Raw genomic sequence first — 15289 nt, 5'->3', positions numbered from 1 at the left:
GGGGTGGCATCGCAACCTCCCGATCCGCCCTGCTCTGTGCATGACAGGGGGCAGCGCCCCAACTCCCCCATCGGCCCTGCTCTGAGCCCGACCAGGGGCTGCACCTAGGGATTGGGCCTGCCCTCTGCCACCCGGGAGCAGGCCTAAGCCAGCAGGTCATTATCTCCTGAGGGGTCCCAGACTGCGAGAGGGCACAGGATGGGTTGAGGGCCCCCCCCCCAGTGCACAAATTTTTGTGCACGGAGCCTCTAGTAAATAATAAAAGCCTAATATGCTAAGTGTCCGACCATTCATTTGGCCAGTCACTATGACACACATTGATCGCCAGGGGGCAGATGCTCCCACTGGTAGGTTAGCTTGCTGCTGGGGTCCGGCCCATCGGGACTGGGCAAGATGGGCCGGACATGCCCTGGAGCCCTCCTGTGGTCCCTCCCTGGCCTGTCAACCTCCCGCAGTCCCTTCCCAGCCAGCCAGCCCCGATTGGGACTGGGTGAGAAGGGCCAGACACACCCTGGACGAATCTGTGCACTGGGTCGGTTTCAGCCTGATCCCCACAAGCCAAGCCAAGGTACACCCCACTGGTGCACAAATTTGTGCACTGGGCCTCTAGTATACTATAAAAACACAATAGTGAGGTCAGTGTGGTAATGGCACAGTAACAACCATAAACACTCTAGTTTATATAATACCCTTATATAAACTAGTACCATACTATTTTAATTATTATAGTTTCTCAATACTTAAAAATCAGATAGGATGATTCCCTCAGTATAGTTTTCAGGATTTATAAAAACTGCATTAAAAACCAAAAATCACTTTTGGATGTTTGGATCATTCAACTTTGAATATTTCATCCAGAGAGTAGACTTCATAAATCCAAGTGTCATAATGGTTGCTCACATATACCCAGTGTTAACATGCTTAGGGGGAAAAAACACCCACGGTGGTCATGGGGGAGGAGGTGAGAGATTGGGACTTTACCTTTATAACCTCTCATCTATACCTATATACAAATATATATAAAAATAGAAATGACAGAAATGATCATACCCAATGTTTTACTTTTGAAAAATTCTAGGTAAGTTGATATGTTTTCTTATTCTTTCAAAACAAATAGAAAAGTACAGTTTTTTACAATTTGATTTACTAAAATTTTTGTGTTTAAGTCTTTTCTAAGCAATCCTTAAAACCAGTTTGTTTAAGGTTTACCTTCAAACTTCTAATACTGTCTTATTACAAAAGTAAAGTAGTTAAAGAATGCATCAAAAAGCCCTGGCCAGGTTGCTCAGTTGGTTGGGGCATTGTCTGGTACACTAAAAGGTTGTGGGTTCGATTCCCAGTCAATATACATTCCTAGGTTGTGGATTTGATCCCCAGACAGTGTGAATATGGAAGGCAATTGATTGATGTTTCTCTCTCACATCGAGGTTTCTCTCTCTCTCTCAAGTCAATAACCATATCCTCAGGTGAGGATAATAAAAACAAAAAGAATGCATCAAAGAGAAACACTTTACATAGTGAGGTGCAGTTTTAAAAATGTCTTCAATTGTGTATTTTGTATAAGCTAAATGTGGGTAAAATATAGCAGTATTGCATTTATAGTCTTACCATCTTTTCCAATTGAGGAGTCAAGCAACAAGACACATTACTTAGTTAGATGACAAATGGGCTATACAGAACCTAAAATACTTCTTTACAATGCTCTACATTCATGAAATGCCCAAATAAGTAAATTGAACAAGTGGAAAAACAAATCTCCAAATATTTGCTCTCCAATGCTAAGATGACTCTGATATTAGAAAAAAAAACAAACAACCAAATACTAATTTTCTCTTTCATAAAGTTTTTAATAATCTATCATTTTCTTACATGTATACTAGTAACCTTAAGACAAATATTTACTACCAAACATTAAATACTGTACAATTTATAAAAATATAATTTTAAGAATTTGGAGTAATAAAGAGAAGGTATCTATTTCAAATTGATTAAATAAGAAATATTCTATTTTTTAAGAAACTTAACTAGAAAACAAGAAATGTCTAATTTGTCTAAGGGAACACTAAAATCTTTTACTGAAGCCTGAGACATTACTATTTGTGTTCAAGCCTTCATCTACCTAGTTTTAAGTAAACCTTAAAAAAGATTTTCCAGTACATGTAAATAAGACTGCTAAACAGAGTACATGACTGGAAGGAAAGGACTATGCTAGAATGTGAAGTTGTGAATAGGGATATGCCTTATTTTTATATCCCCAGGGCACAGTATAATACCTAGCTCAAAGTAAAAATGCTTAAGCAATGGTTGTTGCTTTGAACTAGGCAAACACTCATTTGTACCTGTGGTCCAATTTGCACTCTAATTGAGCTGTAGTCCTTTTCTTGGTCCTTGACCTTAAGTTGAGTAACAAGGCAATGTGCATATACTTCCTAAATCAGCCTTTTGACAGGATTCTCAGAACTGAATCTATCAATGGCCTGTGAATCTTCTCTTATGGGGTCTGATTCTTATTTCTTAGATAATAGTTAATATCAGTGTATGAAAGTAATGCATTTTCAGTGCAGGGTAAATATGTTCATATGAGTAAAAATGGAATAAAGGCCTTGCTTTTCTAGGTTTTAAATAACAGATACATAGCATCTTATATTATGACAATTAGCATTTTTAGACACTGAACATAATACACTGTAGTACAATGCAAGGTGGTAGGCTTCCATTTTAGGAACAAAAATAAATTTCACATAAAAAAAGATTTATTTTACATTCACATAAAATACATTTAGAATAAATCTAAATTTTTAGCATGAAAGTATTTAGAAATAATATAGAGAAGCTTTTAAGATGTGTAGTCTGCATCCTGTTCCAAAACTCTTTTCCAATTATTGATCATCACCTCGCTGTCTTAAATTTCTAGATTTTCCATTTTCCACTTTTCTCTTTTTGAATACTGGGGCCACTCCATCTGCCACGACTCCAAGAGAAGTGACTGTTTTTTCTTTAAAAACTACTTTGGGTTCCTCACCAACAGCAGCTTCTGAAGTTGATAAATATTCATTTTCAGTGCTTGGAAGTTCCAAATCTACCTCCTCACTGGAATAGAAAATAAAAATAAAACCATTACTTGACAAAGAGTAAGACAAACTTTCACATAACTGGTGGGTCCACCAAAGCCCCAAGATCACCTTTCTAATAGTGGGAAGTTAGCCATGTTAGAGTAGGAAACTATTTTAAAATAAATTATTTAAGATACTAAATACTTATTTAGGTGGACACACCAGGAAAACTCCCATCTATTCTTTTATTCCTGTCGCACAAAACATGTGTCGTTTAAGGAAATGATTGTGCTTATGTATGATTAACAGTACAGTTATATAGGTGAATAAGTGAGATGTATTTATGGAAAATGATTTTGCCACGGACTGACAAGACCTATGGGGGCTCACACAGCACAAGATGAAAACCATGGAATCTCAATGGCCTAGTGTAGTAATGACTCCATGCGGCTATTTGCCTACCACCCTTTTACTAAGGAACTAGCCCTTCAATCGTCCATATGGTTACTATAAATATTCAGTTGACTAATCCACAGATCAATACCTGTTTAACATGAGCATAATAAACCCATCACTCCATTCCCTGAGCTTTTTGAACATGGACCAGAATGATCATTATGTTTAACTTTTAGTGGCTAGACCAGGGGTGGGCAAACTTTTTGACTCGAGGGCCACAATGGGTTCTTAAACTGGACCGGAGGGCCGGAACAAAAGCATGGATGGAGTGTTTGTGTGAACTAATATAAATTCAAAGTAAACATCATTACATAAAAGGGTACGGTCTTTTTTTTTTTTTTTTAGTTTTATTCATTTCAAATGGGCCGGATTCGGCCCGAGGGCCGTAGTTTGCCCACGGCTGGGCTAGATGTATAAAACTTGTTGGGAACTACATATCCTCCCTATTTAGAGAAAGGAGTTCTACAGAGATTAGGGATGGAAGATGGAGAATTCTGCCAATGTTTCAGGCCTGGTCAGTAATTCCTGAGGCACAGCTCAATTCCTGCCCCTCCCAGAGCTTACAAATAATGTGTGAAAATTTCCCAAAAGTGGGGAGAGATTTGTACATCAAGTTGAAGCTAATATAGGTCACTTCAAAATTGTAATCCAAAAAGATCTTCAAAACACATTTTAATGAGACTGTTTAACATCTCAGACAAAGAAAGAATTTTAAAAGCATCAAGTGAAGAAAATTTTACTCATACAAGAGAATTTCATAAGGCTACCAGAGAATATCTCAGCAAACAATGCAAGCCAGAAGAGAATGTGATGATATATTCCAAGTGTTGAAAGGAATACAATGCTAATCAAGATTACCTAGCCAGTTAAGGTGTCTTTCAGAAATGAAGGCAATAAAAACTTACCCTAATAAAAAAAATCTGAGGTTATTCTGCTTTGCAAGAAATGCTGAAAGGAGTTTTTAAGCTGAACTGAAAGGCTGCTAATTACTAACATAAAAATATACCCCCCAAAATGGTATATAGTCAGAATATACAAAGCATATAGTCAGAATAAACGAAGACTCTATTAGGGTTGTGTGTTAACTACTTAACTCTAATATAAAGGTTAAAAGACAAATACATTAAAACCAGACTAGCTAAAACTATTTGTTAATAGGTACACAATATATGAAGATGTAAATTTTGACATCAAAAACATAAAACAGAAGTAAAAATGTATTTTTTTGTGACTGAAGTTGTTATCAGACAGTGTAAAATAGACTGTTTTATATATATAAGAAGTTTTATATAAGCATCATGGTAATCACAAAACAAAAACCTAAAATAGATTCATGAGGTATAAAAGAAGGGAATAAAAGCATACCACTGCATAATCACATCAATTCAACAAGAGAAGAAAAAGGAAAAAGGGAACTACAACATAGCCAAAAAACAATTGATAAGATGGCACTGGTAAATCCAGATATTATTCTAAATTTAAATGGATTGAAGTCTCTAATCAAAATTATATCTCAAAAAGCAATGCCAAAAATTATAGAAAGTTTACTGTATTACCATATGTTTTAAATGTTAAAGTCTTTATGAAATACAAGATTTTAGGGGAAAATATAGATTACTGAGACTGATTAGTACTCAAGAATAAGTAGTTGAAGCTATAAGGAGTTGAAGCTATAACCCCCACCCCCTGCTCTTTCCTCCAAAACAGCAGCTGCAGTACATGATAGTTGAAATCTTAGGTGATCTAGGTGCCAAGTGAGTACATGGTCCTATATGTGTTAATTTGTCTTTTCTAATGTATTCCACACAACAAATTAGAAATCAGTTGGGAACTATAGCTTTTACAAATGCGGAAACTGAGGCTCAACGAGATAAGGCAACTTGTCCAATGTCACAGATAGTAACCAAGAGACTAAAGAAAGATACAAAAAAATTACCTCCCTCCTAGAACTCCAGAACCAGCTTTTACTAGTAATTTCTATTAAACTTTCTAATCCCAGAGGAACTATTAAATTATTCAAGAACATTAAATAAGGAAAAGCTATCTCACTTTTTATTTAGCATAAGTCAAATATCCAAACCTGATAAAGATATCACTCATTTTATAAAGAAAAACAAAACTACAGACCACCATTTCCCAATCTGTTCCCCATATCAAAGCTATGACTACTGAAATTTATCAAAATCAATTTCTGATAATCCTTGAAGAATCCAGAAATAAAGCACACATCCTTAACATAATAAAAATAACATAATAGGCTTAAGATCAACAGTCAATATAATCCTCAATATAAATTTTAGAGACATTTCCACTGAAATCAGAAACAAAACATGAATGCCCACTGTCATCACTATTATATAACACTGGGTTTAAAAATCTAACTAAAGCAGATAGGAAATGAAATAAATAGGGAGCAAAATCAAAAGAAAAAAATCAAAAAATATTTGCAGAAAAGTTTGTACATGGAAAACCCATGACTCAGTATAGTAGTTTTATAAATAAAATAATTCAGCAGCACAACGGGACACAAGCTTTTTCATACCATATTTACTAATTAAAGAAATAATAAGAAAAGGATAAAATCCACAATTTAAAAATGAATTAATGTACTTAAAACACACTTACTAACATCTATTATGTGCTAGGCACTGTTTTTAGTTCTGGGGTAACATCAGTAAACCAACTAGACTAAGTGGCTACCTAGCAACGCCCCAACCCCCTGATCGGCCCTGCTCTGTGCGTGACAGGGGGTGGTACCGAAACTTCCCTATCGACCCTGCCTTGAGTGTGACAGGGTGCGGTGCCCCAACCCCCCTCTGTGCGTGACAGGGGGGAGCTCCCCAACCCCCTGATGGGCCCTGCTCTGTGCATGACAGGGGGCAGCACCCCAACTTCCCAATCGGCCCTGCTCTGAGCTGGACCAGGGGCTGCACCTAGGGATTGGGCCTGCCCTCTGCCACCCAGGAGCAGGCCTAAGCCAGCAGGTCGTTATCTCCTGAGGGGTCCCAGACTGCGAGAGGGCAAAGGATGGGCTGAGGGACCCCCTCTACCCCCCGCCCCGAGTGCACAAATTTTTGTGCACCAGGCCTCTAGTCCTATAAAATAAAACCTCAATATGCAAATTGACAGAACGGCGGAACAACCAGTTGCTATGATGCGCACTGACCTCCAGGGGGCAGCTCCACCACCAAGGGGAAGACGCTCAACGCAGGAGCTGGCCCCTGGTGGTCGGTGTGCTCCCATAGCTGGAGCACTGCTCAGCCAGAAGCTGGGCTCATAGCTGGCGAGCGCAGAGGCAGTGGCGGGAGACTTTCCCGCCTCCATGGCAGCGCTAAGGAGCGGCAAGCCAAGCGATAAGGAGTGAGCAGGCGGGCGGTTAGGAGCAAGGGGTCCCAGGTTGCAAGAGGGATGTCTGACTACCAGTTTAGGCCTAAATCGGCAGTCGGACATCCCCAAGGGGTCCTGGATTGCGAAAGGGCGCAGGCCGGGCTGAGGGACCCCCCCCCCCAAATTTCATGCATCAGGCCTCTAGTATCTATATAATAATCAGAGTAAGTTATAAAAACAAAAAAATGTGGAAATAACCTAATGTCAGCAGAAAGAGAGTGGCTGAGTAAAATCAATGCACATCTAAATGACTACATATTATATGGCAATTTAAAATAACATTTATAAAATTTTAACAAAATAGGATATTTTATGCTTTTCTTCATTTAAAAAAGTCTTTTATAATAAACATGTATGTTATTTTTAGAGGAAAAAATCCTTAAGAAATTAGGATTTAGCAATAAATTATTGCCTTGTAATAATCTACTTAGGGAGTCAGACATATTTCATCATATACTAAACTGGCTTAGTGATTAAAATTTAACAAGAATGGCCTTAGAATATAGTTATCACAAGAAAAAAATACTCAAAATCTGAGAAATCTCAACTTTGCAGAATAGTAGATATTGGTATAATAGGACCATCTTCTTATTGTAAGTCACTTAAGTCACTTAGGTCTGAAGTAATGTAGTCTATTATTTCTGCAACTTCAAAATACATAATTTACTTATGGTACCTGTATTAAATATGTATTAAATACACATTTCCCAATATTTAATATATACAATTTCAATGTTTCATAATAGTAACAATTACCTTACTTTAAATCATTTTTTGTTTTTCAGTTACAGTTGACATACATTAATTTCAGGTATACTACCCAGTGATTAGACATTATATAACTTACTAAGTGATCATCTTGATGAATCTTGTACCCATCTGTCACCATACACAGTTATTAAAATATCATTGACTATTCCCTAGGCCAGTGATGGCGAACCTATGACATGCGTGTCAGAGGTGACATGCGAACTCATTTTTTTGGTTGATTTTTCTTTGTTAAATGGCATTTAAATATATAAAATAAATATCAAAAATATAAGTCTTTGTTTTACTATGGTTGCAAATACCAAAAAACTTCTATATGTGACACGGCACCAGAGTTAAATTAGGGTTTTTCAAAATGCTGACACGCTGAGCTCAAAAGGTTCGCCATCACTGCCCTAGGCTGTACTTTATATTCCCATGACTATTCTGTAATACCCATCTATACTTCTTTTTTTCTCAAAGTATTTAAAAATATATATTTTTATTGATTTCAGAGAGAGGAAGGGAGAGGGAGAGACAGAAACATCAATAAGAATCGATTGGCTGCCTCCTGCACGCCCCCTACTGGGGATCAAGCCTGTAACCTGGGCATGTGCCTGAACCAGGAATTGAATCTTGACCTGGTTCATGGGTTGATGCTCAACCACTGAGCCATACTGGGCAGGCACGAATCTATACTTCTTAATCCCTTCATCTTTTTCACCCATCCCCACAACATCCTCCCATATGGCAATCATCAAAATGTTCTCTGTATCTGAGTCTGTTTCTGTTCATTTGTTTTTTAGATTCAATTGTTGCTAAGTATTTATGGCCATCTTATTATTCATTTTTTTTAAATCTTTTCTTCTTCTGAAAGAACACCTTTTTATAACATTTCATGTAATATTAGTTTGGTGGTGATGAACTCCTTTAGATTTCTCTTGTCTGGGAAGCTCTTTATCTGTCCTTTGATTCTAAATAACTTTGCTGGGTAATCTTGGCTGTATGCCCTTGCCTTTTCATCTCTTTGAATATTTCTTGCCAATCCCTTCTGGACTCCAAGTGTCTGTTGAGAAATCAGCTGACAGTCTTATGGGAGCTCCCTTGTAGTTAACTAGCTGCTTTTCAAATACTCTCTTTAACTTTTTGCATTTTATTTATGGTATGTCTTAAAGTGGGCCTCTTTGGGTTCATATTGTTTGGGACTCTGCACTTCCTGGACTTGTATGTCTATTTCCTTCACTATGTTAGGGAAATTTTTCACATTATTTTTTCACATGTTTTCAGTTCCTTGCTCTCTCTCTCTCTTCTCCTGGCATCCTCTTGATGCAAATGTTGGTATGATTGAAGTTGTCCCAGAGGCTCCTTATACTATCCTCCTTTTTTGGGGGATTCTTTTTCATTTTTGCAGTTCTGATTGGGTGTTTTCTGCTTCCTTATCTTCCAAATTTCTGCTTCATCTACTCCACTGTTGATACCTTGTAATGTATTCAATTAATTTCAATTAATGTATTCTTCATTTGTTACTGGTTCTTTTTTGTTTTCTAGTTGTTTTTGTTTCCTATCTCTTTGCTGAAGTTTTCACTAAGTTCATCTACTATTCCCCTAAGTCCATTGAGTATCCTTATAACCAGTGGTCTGAACTCTGCATCTAGTAGATTTCTCTATTTTGTTTAGTTCTTTTTCTGGAGTTTTGTTCTTTCATTTGGGACATGTTTCTTTGTCTCCTATTTGGCTGCCCCCGTTTGTTTCTATGTATTAGATAGAGCTGGTATGTCTCCTGGGCTTGATAGAGTGGCCTCATAGAGTAGGTGTCCTGTGTGGTCCAGTGGCACAGCCTCCATGTTCACCCAAGCTGGGCACTCCTTGTGGGCTGTGTACATCAAGCATGTTAAACTCGCAGCTTGCATGCGGCCCACAACAAGTATTTTTGTGGCCCAGCCAATATGATGGTATGTAAGAAATGTTGTAATAAAAATTTTGTAACTTAATTTTTACAACATCCTGTTATACATAATCAATATAATAAAAGCCTAAGCAACCATTATGGGGAATGACCAGAACAACTGGTCGCCAAGTTGCACACTGACCACCAGGGGGCAGACACTCAATGCAGGAGCTTTCACCCGATGGTCAGTGCGCTCCCACAGGGGGAGCGCTGCTCAGCCAGAAGCCAGGCTCTGTGGTAGTGGCAGGAGCCTTTCCCACCTCTGTGGGAGTGCTAAGGAGCAGCGAGCTGAGTGGTAAGGAGCTTGCCGCTAAGGAGCAGCGAGCCAAGCGGTAAGGAGTGAGCAGGTGGGCGGTAAGGAGTGAGGGGTCCCAGACTGTGAGAGGGTGCAGGCCGGGCTGAGGGACCCCACCCCCTAGCGCACAAATTTTGTGCACTGGGCCTCTAGTTATTAATAATGAACTACAATGTTCACTAATGATTGTTTACTATAATTGTGTTGCATTCATTTCCCTTACGCGCAAGCACACCATCTCTCCCCACTAATACTAGCAGCGAGTATTTTAGCAGCCGATTGCCACGTCATTAGTCTTATACTGACTTGTTTGGTGTGTGCAACAGGAAATATTTCGCTTTGGGAGAATAAGAAAAGTAGGTTTATTTGCATTACGCTTATTAATTTGTGCAGTTATTCAGTGTCCGGTAAGTTAATGTTCAAGAAAAAAATATTAATTTTTATTAAAATGTTCTATTATTTTATGTTAACAATTACTCATTTATTTCAGCCTTTTGTATTTAGCATGTCTCTATTGAAATAAACCTACGTTTCTATGAAAATTGAAGCTTTTGTTTTTTTGTGGTCCACATAAACTTAAACCTTGTTTATTTGGCCTGTGTTAGCCTCTGAGTTTGACATGCTTGGTGTACACCCTCATGTTGTAGTTGAGCACTGATTGCTGTCGGCACATCAACAGGAGGGATTTATCCCTAGGCCTATCAAGGACTGGCTGTGACCACCTTGGAGGATTAGCTGTGCACGGGCCCACCCCATGGAAGAAGACTTACTTCAGTAGGGCTCTGAAGCCTCTTGAGTATGCTGCTTGAATGTGTTTCTTGTGGAGGCAGTTGGGTGGTGCTTCAACATGGTCTGATGCTGTGCACCAGGTATGCTGGCTTAGGTGTCTCCCGGAAAGTGCAGGCAAAGGTCAGCTGCTGCCTGTGTTGTCCCCCAGGGCCATCAGCATGACTTACAAAGTGATTCTTAGATAGCTGCTACTTGTGCTGGGCTTGGAGGTGCTGAAGTGAGGCCAATCTGCGAACCAAGGCTGGCTGCTGCTAGTGCTGGGCCTGTGGCAACTTTGCATGAGGTAAGGGGCACACAGATGCCAGATGCTGCTTGTTTGAGAAATTTTAGTAATGTCTGAAGTTATGAGCCAAGACAAGTTGTTCATATGGAAAAGCCATTGCAAACAGCTTGGGTGGACCTGCAATTTGGGTGGGTTTGGGTCTCAGGGACCAGGGTGACAGCCAGGTTGATGGAGACTCAGATATGGTGCCCACCTACTGGATCTATGGTGGGAGGGCTCAGAAAAGGAACACCCTCCTGCTGCCACCATTCTACCAGCACTTCTGTATGAGAGAAAGTTGCCCCTCCAGCTCTTGCCCTGACTGCAGACAATTCAGTTCCTCCCCTTATAACCCTGGTGCCTTTTGAGCAGCTGGCCCAGTGCTGGAGAAGTGAGTGAGCTGAGAAAGTCTATGCACTGGCCCTTTAAAAGAAATGCTTGGGACTCCAGCAGCCCTCCAGCTCACTGAACCACAATCCCCACTGATTTTTACAGGCAGAAGTTATGATAATTTCTCTTTGTGTTACTGGAACCCAATTTCTCAAACAAGCAGCATCTGGTGGGCAGTCTGGTGTGGGACTGGAACCTCTCACTCCTCAGGGGGACCCCCACAGCTGAGATATCTCTCCCAATTTTTATCAGTGGGACCAGCCTTTCTGGGTGTCCACTCCTCCTACTAGTCTCAATGTGGCTTCATTATATCCTTAGCTGTAGGACTTCTGTTCAGCTAGATTTCAGGCAGTTCTGAATGATGGTTGTTCTGCAGTTTAGTTGTAATTTTGATGTGGTTGTGGGAAGATTGGAGTACTACATTTACCTATGCCACTATGGTGCCCGGAATCTATCCTAGTACCATTTTAACGGTGTGTTACCCCTAGAGAATCATTTCTAATTAGAACAGGTATATAAAGTTGTCCAAAACTTGCATTACTTTTACCTTGTGAAAAAATCCAACCTTTTTATTAAAATATAATTTTAACATAAATAATGTCAAGTATCACTAGATTAGTCATCTTTCATTACCATTTCAAAGCAATGTTTTAGAGAATAACTGCTTAACTAATGTAATTAGAAGATAGTTTTTTTCCCACCTGAAGATTTTTTTTAAGCAGTTAAGAAACACTAATCTGTGAAGCTGAAAGTGAGATTTTCCTTTCATTGTGTAAATGCTTCTAAGACAATAACTGACTTGATCACATAAGTTAGAAATATAAACCAGGTAACATCTCACCATGATCTTGTTCAATTGATAAAACTGTTGTTTTCTTAAACTGGCTTAAAAACTTTGTCATAAGCCATTTTGAAGATAGCAACAGAACTTTTTTTATTGCTTTTAGATGTATTATATGCAGCATTTGTTGACTATGCAGATATTTATTTCTCAGATAGAATAATAATCATGAGTGTGAGAATGCTCATGTGTGCATAATTGAGCTACTGTGTGAATGTGTGCTCAACAGAAATGTCATATTTTGGAAGAAATGAAAACAATCACTACCTTTTTAAAATAACCCGATTCATATTTTAAAATATTAGAAAAAAACACACACTCTAGTAATAAAATAAATGAGCTATACTTTTAATGAGTACTTTATCCTTCAAATAGTTACTATAACTTATTGAAGTACTTGATATAAAATACTTGTAATAACAGTGGGATTACATTTCAGGTACTTACTGAGACTCAACTTCTTGTTTAATTTCTTTCCATTCTCCATATGGGTTTGATTTTTTATGAGCTTTGGATTTTTCTTCATTTGAACCTGATGAATTCTGCTCTTGGATATTTGTTTCTTTCTGTTTTTCAGAAAGGAGGATCTTGCCTTCATTTACTTTATCACTATTTTTATTTTTTACCTGAAATGTCAAAGTCAAGAAATAAGGTACTACTAGGACAGAAACAAAATTTCTTTAATGGAATCTTATTATTGGTTTCTAAATAATAATACATTAACTCTCTTAATAGTTTATATTTGCACATAACACAACAAATGTACATAAAAAAACTTAAATGGTCAATAAGGTTTTTTCATCACATCTAAAATATTATCACACCATAGCCAAAGCTGCTTTTTAAAATAGGACATGATCCTATTAATGTTCTACAATTAAAAACATACATTAGCTTTTTTTTTCCTCTCTTTTCTTTTGTGTTTTATCTCCTTACTTATATATCCAACAATGACCTTCCTTTATACTGTGCTCCTTTTGAGTTTACTGCCATGTCACTAGACCCCTTTACACCCACTATCTATTTAAAGAACTCCCTTAACCTATTCGTCTTAACTTTATGTTGACTACATTGCCAGAACTTTAGTGTCCTATACAACTGGAAGCTACGTGAAATTAGAAGACACACCCTGGAGGGACAAGCAGCTCCCATAGTAGTCCCTAGATAGGGCTGGTGGTTTTATGGCACCCCTTCATCTGGGATAACAAGGTCCTGTGACCCAGTTTAGCAAGTAGACTATGGACTGGATTTCTTTGCAACTGCACAACTATGGGTGGCAGTCGTGGGATACCGTTTTGTTTGCAATTCTTTGAATGGATATTAGCTCATTCCCTTATGCTATTGGTATCATAAAACTAGGAGTCAGCACCTGCTTTCTCTTAGGATTTTGACTGCTTCTAGGCCCTAACTTTTTAGAAATAAAATATTTTTATCTTACTAAAAACAAAATATTTTGACTTTGATTCTCATGCAATAAATATCTCCTCTTCTGAGGCTCACAATACTGCCATCTATACAGTTCTCTTCCATTCCTCCTTATATGATCTAATGACCTCTGGCCACTACTCTATATTCACTGATGACTGTGCCAACTCTGACACCATGTTCTCTATTCAAACTCTTATTATCATTCTAGAACTTAAAAATTCCTTAGCCTCAGCTGAGTTTCAAAATCAATGATTTTGATCTTCACTATACAGGCATACCTCAGAGATACTGCAGGTTCAGTTCCAGACCACCGCAATAAAGTGAGTCTTGTAAATATTTTTGCTGGTGGAGGATCTTGCCTTCAATTTGTAAAACACGAAACATCTGTGAAGTGCAATAAAGCAAAGTGCGATAAAACGAGGTATGCCTGTATTTAGCAACCTAATGGTATACATGATAGGTTTATAAATAGTTTGTCCTTGTTTAACTGAATTTTGTAATATTTTGTTTGCTTGAAATTTTCTGTCCCAAGTTGAATGCAGGCTTACCTAAACTTGACTATAAACACTGTGAGATGGCTACTACTAGAAGATCTTTGCTGCTGTTCCTCTACAAGTTAGATACATCCCTTGCCCTAAGTTCCATCAAGAATTATGGGTAGGTAGAGAAATTTTAGGCAATGACAAGATTCTAGCTGTGGCCTCAAAGTACCCTTTCCAGAATCCTCGATATTCCTTTGCCTCTCAGGCCAGCAATCTCAACCATGGATCAATGCTATGTATCTTGTTTACTTTGGCACCTGGGCTCCTGAGTGATTCTGGAAAGGTCATAAAAGCAAGAGGACTAGTAATTTATACTAATAAAAGGGTAATATGCTAGTTAGACCGGGAGACCTTCTGGACGTCCTTCTGGACAAAGCCATGGTGCTGTTTTACCAAGAAGGAAATCAAGGCACTTACTGAGGACTGGCTGAAAAGTGGCAGCCGTGAGAAGCAAACCCGAATCTGTCCCATCCCCACGCCCTTGGGCTCTTTCCTTACACGCTGCCCTTACTATAAGACTGGTGTTGAAGAATGATAAAATTCTGACTTCTCTTCCTTTTCCAACGTCATCTCCAAATTCACAAATGCAATGCCAGTTTGTACTTAAAATCCCCACATATTTCTACCTTCTACTCTAGATGAGTCCTCCATGGCCCCTCCCTCTCTACCATGTCTCTAGACCAGGGGTCCTCAAACTTTTTAAACAGGGAGCCAGTTCACTGTCCCTCAGACCGTTGGCGGGCCAGACTATAGTTTAAAAAAAAATTATGAACAAATTCCTATGCACACAACGGCGGCAAAAACACCTGGTGGGCCGGATAAATGTTTTAGGCGGGCCGCATGTGGCCCGCGGGCGGTAGTTTGAGGACCCCTGCCATAGGCAGTCTGACATCCCCCGAGGGGTCCTAGATTGGAGAGGGTTCAGGCTGGGCTGAGGAACACCCCCCTCACACCCCCCTGCCCCCCCTGTGCACGAATTTTGTGCACCGGGCCACTAATACTGTATAAATCTGTTTTTACTTTCCTACCATGGTTAGGCACTCAGCCTATCAATCTTTTTTTTTTTTTTAAATATATTTTATTGATTTTTTACAGAGAGGAAGGGAGAGAGATAGAGAGCTAGAAACATTGATGAGAGAGAAACATCGATC

The 15289-nt window shown here is 38.8% G+C and overlaps 1 protein-coding gene across 1 annotated transcript in view; it reads right to left on the bottom strand.

Moving 5' to 3' along the window:
• Positions 1–1823: 1823 nt before the first annotated feature.
• The window catches only part of WBP4 (WW domain binding protein 4), a 33349-nt gene continuing 19883 nt past the window's right edge, over positions 1824–15289 (bottom strand). Inside the window, exons 9-10 of the mRNA XM_005878628.2 lie at positions 12616–12794; positions 1824–3090 (exon numbers count right to left, since the gene is read on the bottom strand). Of these exons, the coding sequence (XP_005878690.1) occupies positions 2880–3090; positions 12616–12794 (390 nt within the window). The 3' untranslated portion in view covers positions 1824–2879. The remainder of the gene's footprint in view (positions 3091–12615; positions 12795–15289) is intronic.

Source organism: Myotis brandtii, unplaced genomic scaffold (assembly GCF_000412655.1).
Source record: "Myotis brandtii unplaced genomic scaffold, ASM41265v1 scaffold569, whole genome shotgun sequence".
In the NCBI taxonomy this organism is placed as follows: domain Eukaryota; kingdom Metazoa; phylum Chordata; class Mammalia; order Chiroptera; family Vespertilionidae; genus Myotis; species Myotis brandtii.
The sequence above is the reverse complement of the archived record's forward strand: the minus strand, read 5'-3'. Positions and strand labels throughout refer to the sequence as shown.